This window comes from Malania oleifera, chromosome 1, assembly GCF_029873635.1.
Source record: "Malania oleifera isolate guangnan ecotype guangnan chromosome 1, ASM2987363v1, whole genome shotgun sequence".
NCBI classification, from domain to species: Eukaryota; Viridiplantae; Streptophyta; class Magnoliopsida; order Santalales; family Ximeniaceae; genus Malania; species Malania oleifera.
The window spans coordinates 84571803-84586677 of record NC_080417.1 but is presented as its reverse complement, the minus strand read 5'-3'; the positions used below and the strand labels follow the sequence as shown (position 1 = coordinate 84586677).

General features: G+C 37.9%; 1 protein-coding gene across 1 annotated transcript; it reads left to right on the top strand.

Annotated features, from left to right (window-relative positions):
* The first annotated feature begins 13757 nt into the window (after positions 1-13757).
* LOC131146513 (uncharacterized) lies at positions 13758-14519 on the top strand. The gene is made up of 3 exons (XM_058096178.1): positions 13758-13962; positions 14011-14186; positions 14343-14519. The coding sequence occupies exons 1-3, from the start codon at positions 13758-13760 to the stop codon at positions 14517-14519; spliced, it is 558 nt and encodes a 185-aa protein (XP_057952161.1).
* Positions 14520-14875: the final 356 nt, after the last annotated feature.

The window sequence follows — 14875 nt, the reverse complement described above, 5'->3', positions numbered from 1 at the left end:
TAGAGCTGAAAGAATTCAAAGAGCGGTTGTAGGAACTGTTAGATAAAGGGTTTATTCAACCCAGTGTGTCACCTTGGGGAGCACCGGTTTTGTTTGTGAGGAAGAAGGATGGGTCGATGAGGTTGTGCATCGACTACCAGGAAATAAATAAAGTAACTATCAAGAATAAATACCCACTCCCGCGTATCGATGATTTGTTTGATCAGTTACAGGGGACACAAATCTTTTCGAAGATAGACTTACGCTCTGGGTACCATCAAGTGAAATTCAAGGCAAAAGATGTTTTGAATACATAATTTATAACATGGTATGGACATTATAAATTTCTAGTTATGCCATTTGGGTTAACGAATGCTCCTGCAGTGTTTATGGATTTGATGAACAGGGTCTTTCACCAGTATTTGGATCAGTTTGTGGTAGTATTTATTAATGATATATCGGTGTATTCGACAAGCCCAGTGGAGCATGAGGAACATCTGAGGATAGTGCTTCAGGTGCTGAGAGAAAAGAAATTGTACGCAAAGCTCAAGAAGTGTGAGTTTTGGCTGGAACAGGTTACCTTCCTTGGACACATTATATCCAAGGGTGGTATTTCTATTGATTCGGGTAAGATTAAAGTGGTAGTTGACTAGGTACGACCAAAGAATGTACACGAGATCAGAAGTTTCTTGGGATTGGCTGGGTACTACCGTAGGTTTGTTGAGGGCTTCTCTAAACTGTCAAGCCCACTGACCAGATTGACCAGGAAGGGAGTAAAGTTTGAGTGGTCTGATGAATATGAACAGAGCTTCCAGGAATTGAAATAGTGACTTATCACTGCGCCTGTGTTGGTGATTCCTTCAAGAGAAGGGGAATTTGTAATACACAGTGATGCGTCACATAAAGGGCTCGGATGCGTGTGAATGCAGCGAGGGAGAGTGATAGCTTATGCCTCATGACAGTTTAAAGAATATGAAAAGAACTACCCTACCCATGATTTTGATTTGGTAGTTGTTGTTTACGTGCTGAAGATTTGGAGGCACTATCTGTATGGGGGTAGGTGTGAGATATTTACTAACCATAAAAGTTTAAAATATTTCTTCATGTAGAAGGAATTAAATATGAGGCAGAGAAGAATGATGGAGCTAATAAAGGATTATGACTACACTATCAGCTACCACCCAGGAAAGGCTAATGTGGTCGCTGATGCTTTGAGTCGAAAATCAGTAGATTTATCTGTGTCAGCAATGGAGATTCAACATCTGATCTAGATGGATCTTAAGATGCTTGGTGTGGAGCTAGTAGAGGGCAATCACTAGGCATTTATTGCTGACTTGGTTTTGCAGCAAACTTTATAGGATAAAATTATAGTAGCTCAGAGGAATGATGCAGAACTAGTAAAGCTTATGGGGAAGGTACAAGATGGATAGGAAACAGAGTTTAGCATCTCAGATGGTTGAGCCTTGAGATTTTGTACCAAGTTATGCATTCCTGCTAACCCTGATATCAAGAAGGTTATTTTGAAGGAAGCACATCGGTCCCTAAATACTGTACATCCAGGTAGCACTAAAATGTATAAGGGTCTTCGAGAGTCCTTTTGGTGGAGCAACATAAAGAGGGAGATAGCCCAATATGTAGAAAAGTGTTTGATGTGCCAGCGAGTGGAAGCTGAGCATCAAAGTCCAGTGGGATCATTGCAACCACTTCACATTCCTGAGTGGAAGTGGGAGCATATAGCGATGGATTTTGTCACAGGATTACTACCGGAGTTGCATGGATAGGACGCTATATGGGTAGTGGTGGATCGATTGACAAATACTGCCCACTTTTTTTTTTATCAGAATTAGCTACTCCATGGATAGATTGGCTAGGTTATATATCTAGGAGATAGTTAGGATCCATGGCATCCCAGTGTCTATAGTTTCAGATAGAGACCCACGGTTCACATCTCGTTTTTGGAAGAGTTTACAAGGGGCCATGGGTTCTTAGTTGTCGTTTAGCATAGCTTTTCATCCTCAGATAGATGGGCATATGGAGAGGACAATACAGATTCTGGAGAATATGTTGTTAGCATGTGTGCTGGACTTTGGAGGTCATTGGTTGCAGTATTTGCCACTGGTCGAGTTTCCGTATAACAACAGCAACCAGGCTAGCATTGGAATGGCACTGTATGAGGCTCTGTATGGCAAGAGGTGTTGATCCCCATTATACTGGGATGAGATTGGGGAGAGATAGATATTGGAGCCAGAGCTGATACAGCAGACTCAGGATAAAGTTAGACTCTTTTGGGATAGGATCAAAACAGCACAGAGCTGACAAAAGAGTTATGTAGATACTCACCGGCGAGAATTGGAGTTTGACGTAGGAGATCACGTATTCCTAAAGGTGGCACCGATGAAGGAAGTTATAAGGTTTGGGAGGAAGGGTAAGCTGAGCACTAGGTATATTGGACCATTCGAGATTCTTGAAAGAGTGGGTCTAGTTGCCTATCGATTGGCATTACCACCAGTCCTGTCTAGGACCCATGACGTATTCCACATTTCTATGCTGAGGAAATACGTCCCAAACCATGTGATCAGTTATGAAGCACTACAGTTGGGTGATACTTTAGATTATGAGGAAGTGTCAATGTAGATTCTTGATTGGAAGGAACAAGAGCTACGCACGAAGAAGATTCTACTAGTAAAAGTTTTGTGGTGCAATCAAACCGTTGAAGAGACTTATTGGGAACTGGAGGATTAGATGCACCAAAGTTATCCACACTTATTTAGTGGAGTTTGGAGTTGGGCTAGTCAGAATAAAAGGAATAATATTGTGTATTTTTATTTATATAGTGTAATGTAGGATAGATAGAGTTTTTAGGTCTGGACCGTGTATGGCTTTGGGAGAATTTTAAATAGTTGTAATCTCCTAGAACCCTCTTTGTAACCACGGTGTTCCTCCATCATAAGTGAGGATAATTAATAAAATTAGAAGTATTTTCTCTAAGGATGAAAAGTAGATGAAGAGCAAATTTCGAGGATGAAATTTTTATAAGGAGAGAGAATGTAATAATCCAAAAAATGGCTATATAAGATTAGTGTCGTGATTCTCAAAAAAAAAATTAATTAATTAAATTTATAAAAAAATTGATAATTAGAATTTATTTTTATTTTTATTAATAAAATATATTATTATTATTATTATTATTATTATTATTATTATTATTATTATTATTATTATTATTATTCATTCTTGAAGCTTCAAAAGAAGCTTCAGGCATAGTTGCAAAGCGAGAGAGCTGCGTAGAGCCCCCCCTCCCCCAATCTCTCATCCTCGTTCCCTTTTCTTCTCTCCTCATTTTCTTGACGGTTACTCGCCCGATCGAAAATCAGAGGATGCCGCTGGACTCCATTTTCTGCTGTCGTCATCTCGACCAGAGCAAATTGGTTGTGAGAGCGGCGTAGGCGTAACTCCTGGGGGTAAGCTAAATTTCTCCTTTACCTCAATTTCTTGTAAATTTTAAGCCCAATTGACGATCGGACACCACCACGAGAATCTAGGGATAATTCTCTACAAGTCTAGGGGAGCAGATTTCTCGTGGGGTCGTCATAGGCATAAACCCAAATTTGGGATAAGGGGGTTATTAAGGGGCCAATTTTTATTTAATTAGTGTTGACTTAGAAATACTAGAATATTGAGCATCTAGAGTTTAAGTAGGATTTTTGAAATTTAGTGCCCAGGTGAGCACCGTGATTACGCGTCAAAACTGCGTGATTGGGCATCTTAACCCGGGCTTTAAGGTTTATATTTTTAATTAAATGTCCAAAATTGTCCAATATTTTAATAAAGTGCCAAAATCATCATTTTTGAACTTTATTGCACTATTTATGAAGTTTTGGTAATATTTTGTCGCAGGAAAATTCCTAGAAACTAAAACCAACACCTGTTCGTATTTCACGCATAACTTTTCCATCTGAGTTCCGATCGAGACGATTCAAATTTTTGGAGAAATAACAAAGGATCATCTACAACTTTCATGTTTTGAGTTTTGTGAGATACAGGCTCTAGAAGAGTCAGATTTGCGACGAACAGAGAACAAATAAAATGAGAAAATAAAAAAAAAATGGATATTTGATGTGACCCGGCCATGCATGGCCGGGTCGGGTCAGTGCTATCCGGGTAGGGCTTCTTTTTTTTTTTTTTTTTTTAAACTCCTCCAGCGCAGTCTCCTCTTCTCGGCTCTCCTCTGTTCTTCTTCTTCTTCTTCTTCTTTGGTTTTGTTTTTTTTCTTTCAATTGCTGCTTTGCCCCTTCTCTGTTTCCCTTTCGTTCTTCCCCTATTTTCCTTAGTCTCTTGCAGTCTCTTCTTCTTCCTGGTCCTTACCTGCTGCCCCGGCCTCCCAGCTATAGCAAATCCTCTCGGCTTCCAACACGGCTGCCTCTCCTTTCGGTAGCAGCCAAACCTCCAGCCATCATCAAGACAGCAGACCCGAGAGCCACCTTCAGCCCCTCCATCCTCTGTTTGCTGCAACTCCGGCCAAGTACTCCAGCAGGCTAGGTCAGAAGGTCCCGAACACAGCGCACCAGCAGGCGTGTGTCTCTGCAGCAGAAAACCACCAACCCGAGCACAGCCAGCCTCCTCTCGGCCAGTTACCAGCAGACCTCTCGGCCAATCTCCAGCATATCCAGCCCCGACTTCCCTTCTGCAACCAGCAGACCCAAGACTACCACCACCGGCCTCCCTGCTGCCTGCAATTCCACACACACCCGACAGCCATACTCCGCAACCATCGGCCACTCCAGCTCCTTCGCAGCAGCAACCACCTCTGACAGAAGCTACTGCTCAACATTGCAACCACCCTCTGTTTTGCTCTCTCTCTCTCACTCTCATCTTTTCTTTTCTTTTTATATAATTTTTGGTTAGTTGAATAAGTATTATATGTTATCTTTTGAAGATTACTTAAAGTTTTAAATTTGAATATTGTGTTAGTTGGATAACTGTTAAATATTAACTCTTTTTGAGTTATTTGAAATTTTGAATTGCGAATGTTATTTAAAGTGTTTTTATTATGGTCGTATTCATTTATTTTCTTAGATACAAATTAGTGGTATATTTAGCTCGCAGTAGTTAATTTTTGGTTCTTTTTGAAGCTCAGTTTAATTAGGGTCGAGTTGATTAAAGTTTGTATTTTTTTTTAGTCGTGTTTCGTTATCGTTCAAGCTTAGAATTTTTTTATGTGCTTGCATTTTGATTCAAAGTTGTGATTTGATTAAAAATTTTTTTTTTAGTGTGCGTGTGTTTGATTAAGTTTTCATTGCGTGTTTTAATTCTGTGTTCAAAGTTGACATTTTTAATTAGTGTGTGTTTGATGTCCCTTAGGTAGATTAGAGTTTCTATTTTTATTGTTTACTTTAATGCCAGCTAGGTCTAGGGTTTTAATTCGTGTGTGTTTGTCTAATTTATCAAAAGAAATCCCAACAATCTTGAAAAACCCCGAATTTGAACCGAGTTCAGTGCATTTTTAATTTCAATTGGAAGAACGTAAAATCTGAGATTAAACGCATTCCCTGAGGAGACGATCTAACCCTTGGGCTTAATATTACACGACGTAACTCCTATACTTGGGATAGCTTTCGAGCTGCTCATTTTTTGAGTGAGTCACACCGCGGGTGTAATTTCAAGACCCCACAGGCATAGTTCAGAAAATTAAGTGAAGGTGTTAAATATTAGTTTAAATGTTAACTTGGGGTATATGGAGCTTGGGGAAGGATATATGGGTATTATTTTGGGAAAATGAGTTAATTAATTTAGGAAAAATGCAAATTGTAGGATTTGAGTTTCAGGCACCAAAAGCGTAGGATCTGGGTTTTAATGAGACTCTCAGTAAGTCAAGTAAGGGGAATAAATTATAATAGTATTTTTAAAGCTACTATTTGAATTAATATGTGAAAATGAGCATATGGTATTTTGTCTAGAAATTATTATGATATAAATATCAGATAAATTGTGTGGCATTTGAGTAATATTAAAATGTGATATTTTGGAGTGTGAAATATGATTTAGAAATATTGTCTATAATAAATGGGGAAATATGAGAATATGATTTGTATTATTGAAAGGGTGGAAATGCACGAAATGGGTTATATATATACATACATATAAATATATATATATATATGTATATATTAATTTGAGATTGAAATGTGTATATTGAGATGGGGAATTCTGAAATTGTGAATATTGGAAATGTGAAAATTGTATTGAGAATTCTGCAAGGTAAATATTGAAATGTGGAAATGGGAAATATAAATATTGTAATGTAAATGCTGCAATATGAATAGTTGAAACATGAATTTTGAAATGGGTATACTGAAATGTAAATATGGCATTGTGAATATTGAGTTGAAATGTAATTATTGAATTGGGTATACTAACTGTGAATATTGGAAAAACGTGAACGTTGCAAATTGCAACTACTGCAAAAGGATCAATGAAATGTGATTGATTAAATGCCAATACCACATAATGATTGTGGGTATGTGGTAATGATAACCCTAATGGATGGTTATGGAAACCCTAATGATGGGTTGTGATATTAAGCACGGTACTGTTGCTAGTGGTGTGATGCAACCACACGGACTCTTGAAGCATGTGGTGTGACAGTCGACTAAGTTGTTTTGCAGAGTTGTTGTGCCCCCTGAGTCTAGATTAGGGCTATAGGCCGGCCAGCCGTACTACAGACGTGAGATAAGTGATATGATATTTTGATCTAACTAGGTCGGCCAACCGCAATTAGATTCAGCCTTCGAGTTGCACAACCATGACCATGGGGGAAAGCATGGCATGGAAAGAAAGTTCCTCAAGGTAGCCATGAGTTACAGACATGATGTTGGTACTAGGTACCAAGGATACTCATGAGCTGGATAGTGAAATGGAAATGGGAAGTGAAAGAATGATAAAATGGGTTAAAATGATAAATGAAAGAAATAATGGAAAATGAGAAATAGGGAATGGAAAATTGAAATAGGGAATGGAAAATTAAGAAATGGATTCATGTGATTTAATAACATAAATAATTAAGGCAAAGTGAAACTCTTCGTCTGAGGGCTTACTGAGTAAGGTGAGTGCCCTGATAGGTATCAGATGTGGCAATACCTGGCTGCATAATGTGTTAGGGCAGAGGGAAGCTACCTGTATGGGCAAGTAGTCTTCCCTATTCTCAGGAACTTCACAGGTAAATATGTGTTGGAAATGATTGAATTCGAGAAATGGTTTTAAAGCTTATAAAAGTTTGTGTTGTATATCTATATGATTATAAGAATATGTTTAAAAGTGTATTTTTCTCAAATGAAATATTGATTTGAAAAGTAAAGTGTGTTATAACTGAACTCATATGATCACACAATGTAAATAATTTATTCCTTCTTACTAAGATGTATCTCACCCAAATTATCTAAATTTTGCAGGGAACAAAAATAGCCAGGAGATAGAGCTCTGAGACCATAGGGAGCTGAGATCCTGACACACAAGGTGAGATTCCGGACTAGGCAAGGTGTAATTCCCCTAAAGTTGAGGTGTTTTTGGGTATGTGATGGTAATGTGTGTGTGTATATATATATATATATATATATATATATATATATATGTATGTATGTTGATACTCTGGGTATTGTATTATGGTTGTTAAGTATATACCATCTTCCGCTGTTAGGTTATACAAATAAAATGACTTTTTACCCAATACCCAATGCGGGTGGGTCATATGAATGGTAATAGGGTTGTTAACGTGGCCGATTTACGAATGTTATTGATGACGAGTAAAGATTTATTTATTTATTATTGTTTGTAAAAAAAATTTGAACAAAAATTAGGGCGTAACGGTTAAAATCGGGGCGTCGCGCATAAATTCTTCATTGCAAAATTATTTTTGGGCAAGAATCCTAGTTCCCCTAAGCTTTATTTGAAAAACTGGTTTTTGGGAAAACTCTTGGCATATTGAAAAGAGTACCTTGAGCATATTCTTATTTTAATATCTTTGCTTGGAAGGTCTCTTACTCTTGTTAGTAAGAAAATCATTTTTCACACTTGATCTTTATTGAGAAATATTTTTTAGTGAAAAATACACATTCTCACATTGAACTTTAATTCATATCATACGTGGGTGTAGTTCCAAGCTTATTGTTGTACACATCTTCTTGTATTAGAAGCACATTTGTTTATACACAAAAATTTGTTTGAGTATCTATTGTATTCCTGACAGGTTGTCGGAAAAGGGAGACTAGCCCTATAAATAGTCCCAGACTTGCTTAAACCCGGTTAGGAGAGCACTGGACTGGTTCATATCCGATTAGGAGAATTAGGTGCACCATCCTAGTAAGGTGTTGTAAACGGTGTCACTCCACCTGCAAGTGAGCAATCTTGGTGGAACCCTTTTTGCTTGTGAGCTTGAGGTGGGGACGTAGGTAGTATTGGCTGAACCCCGATAACATATCTGGTGCAGCTTTATTTTTTTACACTTTAAATTTCAGCACATGAATGTTTTATGTGTGATTTATTATATGTAGCACATGTGTTTGATTGTTTGAATATTTGATTGGGTTTATGATTATATAGAAAGACCCTAGGCTTGTGTAATACTGTTTGTGGAATTTGAATTGACCTAGGCGAGAAGTTTTAAATAGCCAGTTCTCCCTCCTCTTGGGAATACACCTATTCCAACTATGTGAAAACGCCATCATCAATAAAAAAGATTGGCAATGGCATATGAGGTTTGGACACCTCAACTTTGAAAACTTGAAGTAGTTGGGAAGCAAGAAGATGGTGAATGGCTTACCCAACATCTAGCATTTGAATGAGATATGTGAAAGTTGTATTCTGAGCAAGCAACACAGAAACAACTTTGCAAAGTAAGCTGACTGGAGATCTACCATGCTGCTTCAACTAGTACACACAAATGTGTGTGGTCCATTGAACCTAATTTCAAATGGACAAAACGATACTCACTCACCTTCACTAATGATTACAGCAGGAAGACTTGGGTTTACTTCCTAAATAGGAAGTCAGAAGTGTTTGACAAATTCAAAGAGTTCAAAACTCTCATGGAGAAGCAGAGTGACTATCACATCAAGTCACTCTGATGAAACCAAGGAGGAGAGTACAAGGAATAAGATTTCAAGGAATTCCTTAGGCAACAAGGGATTCAAAACTAGTTCACACCGACCTACACTCCCCAGTTGAACAGTGTAGCTGAGATAAAGAATTGCACGATCCTTAACATGGCCAAGAGCATGTAAAAGGATAAGAATGTACCCAAAAGTTTTTAGGTAGGAGTAGTGTTATGTGCAGTCTATTTTCTCAACAGGTGTCCTACAAAGAGTATTGATACAAAGACACCACATGAATCTTGGAGTAATCACAAGCCAAGTGTGAGTCATATTAGAGTGTTTGGCTCTATAACCTACGCCAAGATCCTAGAGGCAAGAAGGACAAAGTTGGAAGATAAAGAAGAGAAGTGTATCCTTATTGAATACAGCGACAACACCATGGGATATCGACTCTATAATCCCATCAACAAGAATGTCATTTTCAGTCGGGATGTCATTTTTGAAGAAACTGAATCCTAGAGGTGGGACCAGTCTGAATCTTCCAAAGATGCAAAATTGACGCTTGAAGGAGAAGAACCTACACAGATAAGAGAAGTGGAAATTGAGTCACAAGTTTCCAAAGTGTGGACACCTCCACACGATTTCCATTCACCATAGAGGAATGGAGCTCCAACACCAATTGAGTGTGAAATCTCAAACATGAGGCTTAAAGGAGCCCATACCCTAGCTGATCTGTATGAAAATATAGAACTTATGGAAGAGTATGTTACTCTATATTGTCTATTATTGACTAGCAACCCAGTTAGCTTTGAGGAGGCTAACGGAGAAAAATGGTGGATGAGGATATTCAATCCATCGAGAAAAGAAAGACTTTGGAGCTAACAAATCTCTCAAAGGGATGCAATGTTATTGGTGTGAAATGGGTTTATAAGACCAAGAAGAACGCTCAAGAAAAATTCTAGAGATACAAAGCAAGATTTGTCGCCAAGGGCTATAGGTATAAAGAAGGGATTGATTAGGGAGAAATCTTTACCTCGGTTGTAGCGACTCAGAAATTATAGTGATTAAATAATAGAGAGAAGGAAAAATTAAAAAGGGTTAAAACAGGGTTCGTCGACAAATGCCCTGGTTTCGTTGACGAACTCCCTATAGGATTCATGGACGAGTCTCAGTGTTCATCGAAGAAGATATACCGAGAGGGGGTGTTTCAGAGCCATTGGTTCGTCGACAAAATCCTTACCTTCATCGATGAACTCCCTTCTTCACCTCGTCGACGAAGCCACGTGTCAAAATTCCTATAAATATGCAAATTTGGGTTTTCAGAGAAAAAATAATTTTTCTCTCCCTTGAAATGGATCCTCTCTCCTTCTCTCTAGATTTTTGGCCCCGTTTCTCCCTGGTTCGATGATCAAAAGCTACCACGATGATGTTGGGGAGATTCTTTACAACTTAGCTAGAGCAGAAGTTCAATTTGAGAAGTTTGGGAATCATCCAAAAATCAAGGTAAGTAGATTGTTTAAGGGTTATTTGGTTTGTAAGTTTTTCTAAACCCAGATTTAGTAGTAGATATTGTTATATTGGTGTTTGGGATGATTTATGTGGGTGTTGTGAATTTAGGGTTTTGAGGCTTATACTGCAAACAAGTTAAGGAACCTAGAGGGTGTTCCCAATAACCCAGGTAAGATAATGAATAGTTTATTATTCAAGAAATATGAGTATGAAAATTTATTTTGGGGAATCCAATTATTTGACAAGAATATATATATATATATATATATGTGTGTGTGTGTGTGTGTGTGTGTGTGTGTGTGCGCGCGAGCGCACGCGTGTGTGCGTGTGTGTGTAATTTCAGGATTATGGAATTATGGATGTCGTGGGCGTGAGTTAGAATCAGTAGGCGAGTTCAGTTAGCCAAGTAAGGGAAATATGCTATACTAATAAATTCAGAAATTTTATCAATAAATTATAGTATTTGTTTATTAAGATACAGGATATAAATTTTACATTTTTACAGATTTCAAAACGTGAGTTTTATTAATTGTGTGGCCTGAGTAGATATTTGTTTAGTACTAAGTTTATGCATTTTTTCAGAATAACATGATTTACAATATTTTTGACAACGATATATGTTTTACCAGATTTTACAAAATTGTAAATTACAGTGTATATACAAACAGATATTATACAAACATATATTTTCCAGATAGATATTATACAGACATATATTTACAAATAGATATTATACAGATAGATATTTTACAATATTTACAAAAATACCATGATTCCCACAATTACAAAACCATAACACTCAAATATTACAATTTATTTAGTCAGATAATATAGATCAGATATATAGATATTTCAGTTAGATATTACAGTATTTGCAGATCATATTTATAGTGTTATGGTTATTTTGGAATCATGATGAAACAACAAGATAATTATATATTATTATTATATAGTATCAAATCTTGATGAAATATTTCAGTCAGATTCAGTCAGCAGAGCACGGTACTGTAGCTTTTTCAGATCAGAGTGCAACCACATATCTTAGATAGTGTGTGGATTTCTGTCAACCGTACCTGGGAGGGATTACAGGCTCCCCAGTATTATGGGTAGAGGCGGCCGGTTGGATGAGGTAGATGCCAGTACCGATCCTTTGGAGGGATTGTAGTAAGGTTGGATTGAGGATTGATAGAGTATCAACTGACTTATCCTAGTAGGCCAATCAGAGTTAAGTCCCGCCTACGTGCCACACAACCCTGTCATAAGGGGTTAAATCATGACATACATATTTTTAGGGTAGTTTTCATAGTTATTTATATATATACAGATTTACAGAATCACTGAAGATATATTATAATACTAGCAATATGATTAAATAGAAAACTCAGATATTATACATGTATTTAAGCCACATAGGTGTGAGTTACACAGTATTATATTTTATATGATATCTCAGTTCAATTATTTATTAGTAAATTATTTATATAAATTCAGTTGCCACACACTAGTAATAGCATATTTCTTCTTACTGAGAGTTGTCTCATCCCCGTAACTTAACATTTTTTAGGTGATCTAGTTAGGCGAGCAGATCAGGCTTGCAGGTAGAAATGACTTCTACACAACCCTGTCTGTAGGGTAAGTGTTAATAAGGGATTGTATTTTGAGTAACATTCATGAGTTTTTGGGTAAGTGACGCTGAGATGATGTAATCATGTATGTATGTTTTGTAAGAATACTGTATTCTGGTATTGTAAATATGAATGCATGACTTTATGTTTTCCGTTGCATAGGTATGTTATTTTTTGAATAGGAATTTCCTCAGTGCCCACTTAGGGCCTGAGATGTTATAGCAGACATTATAGGGGTATCAAAGTATGTTATTTTGCAATATATATATATATATATATATATATAAATGGTATGAATTTTGAGGTCATTACATTTTGGTATCAGAGCTTAGATTGTTAGGTTTTGTAGACTCTAGAGTACAGCGAAAAATAATACCAGAATATAGGAATGGAATTTGGAGAACGATAGAACAAAATATTAGTGAGTTAATTTTAGAAACCTAGGATGAGAATTTAGGATTCTGTTCTGTAGTCTGGAAGTAGGAATTTTGAGGTGGTTTCTATGTTTTTCCTAGGGTGGTGATTTCAGGAAAACCATAGTAAACTATCGTTGGTTTCTTTTTCTATATGGCAGGCTTATACCTTAAATTAGGTAATAAAAGGTATGGGGGATGTTTAAATTAGAATAGTATTATTAGGCTCACATTCTCAGAATAATTTGGTGTGATTGTAGGATCCCTAGAGGTAGTAGTGCTCACACTAGCGGCAATGATGGAGCAAGGCCCTCTAATATGGGCAGCGAAGACTCGGATTCTATTTTACGCAGCGTAGCTCAGTAGGCCATGGGTGGATTGCATGAAGCTCTAGGGAGCAAGTAGGCCCATTTGCAGCCCAAGGGTGTGCCATAGAAAAGTTCACGAAGATGAATCCTCAAGCGTTTTTAGGAGCAACTGATCCTACAATTGCTGAGATCTGGATGCCAAAGATGGAGAAAATACTAGCTGTGCTTCATTGCATTGATGAGTAGAGGGTCCTCTATGCCATGTACAAATTGACAAGAGAGGCCGAGAGATGGTGGACGACCATGGAATTATTGGAGGAGAAGAGACCCATACCAGAGCCTATGACTTGGAGCATATTCAGAGAGATATTCTTTGATAGATACTTTCCCACCACTATCAGAGAGGCTAAAGTGCATGGATTTCCGGGTTTGACATAGGGGCCATTGATAGTTTAGCAGTATGCAGCAAAGTTTATAGAGCTGTAACGATTTGCCCCATATATAGTACCAAATGAAGTTAAGAAGGCCAGGATGTTTGAGAGGGGCTCGAGGAGAGATATATATAAGCAAATGGTAGTTCTAACCATAAAGGATTTCTTTGAGTTAGTTGACAGAGCCACTATCGCAGAGGAAAGCGAGCACACAGATGTTGAAGTACCGAGTCAGAGGAAAAGGCCCACACCTCTAGGTTTTCAGGTGGATTCCAGTAGGGACCCATGGAGAGGAGATCGATACAAAGGAGGCCAAAGACAGATAACAGAACACTGAGGGTTTCATGGAGAGTAGGCTTACCCCATTTGTCCCAGATGTGGTCGAAGGCATCCAGGAGAGTGTGGGATGGGAGAGAATTTCTACTATCATTGTGGGAGACTCGGTCATAGGTCTTGGTCATGTGAGGGACCGCGGGCCCAAGAACCAGTTCATAGACCGTTCTGGGGTGGTTACAAGGTGCCCCGTGGAGGCCGGCAGAGGAACACAACACCAACAAGAGTCTATGCATTGATGCTGCGTGATGCTGAGGCTACTGGAGACGTCGTGACAGGTATTCTTACCGCTTTACTTTATAAAGTTGTTGTTTTATTTGATTCAGGATCCACTCATTCTTTCATATCATTAGGGTATGCTAAGCTATCTGGGATAGAGGCACAACAGTTAGATGTTGAATTGCTAATAGCCACGCCGACTGGATCAGTAATGAGATATAGGAGGGTACTTAAAAAATTTCCAATGGACAATCAAGAGAAAGTACTAGCAGTTGATCTTGTGGTACTAGATATGCAGGGGTTTGATGTGATATTAGGTATGGACTGGCTAGCAGCTAATCACGCTAGCATAGATTGTCATAAAAAAGAAGTGATTTTCAAACCCCCAGGTGGGCAAGAATTTAGATTTATGGGTTCACGTGTGCACGCCTCACCATAGTTAGTGTCGGAAATTCAAGTGAGGAAGTTGCTTCAGGGTGGTTTCCAGGATTATATTGTATATATAAAGGAGATGCCAGAAGAAGAAGTGAAACAGGCTGATATTCCATTAGTTAAAGAATTTCTAGATGTCTTTCCATATGAATTACTTGGTTTATCACCAAAGCGAGAAATTTAATTTATTGTGGATCTACTACTAGGGTCGGCACCAGTATCTAAAGCAGCATACCGTATGGCTCCAGCCAAACTAAAAGAATTGAAAGACCAGCTACATTAGTTTATGGATAAAGGATTTATCAGGCATAGTGCGTCATCTTGGGGAGCACCAATCTTTTTTGTGAAGAAGAAAGATGGGACTATGAGGATGTGCATAGATTATAGAGAAATAAACAAATTAACAGTCAAGAATAAATATCTCTTCCTAGAATCAATGTTCTATTTTATCAACTCCAGAGGACCCAGATCTACTCTAAGATTGACCTATGGTCGGGTTACCACCAGGTAAAAGTTAGAGTAGACATTTCAAAGACAGCT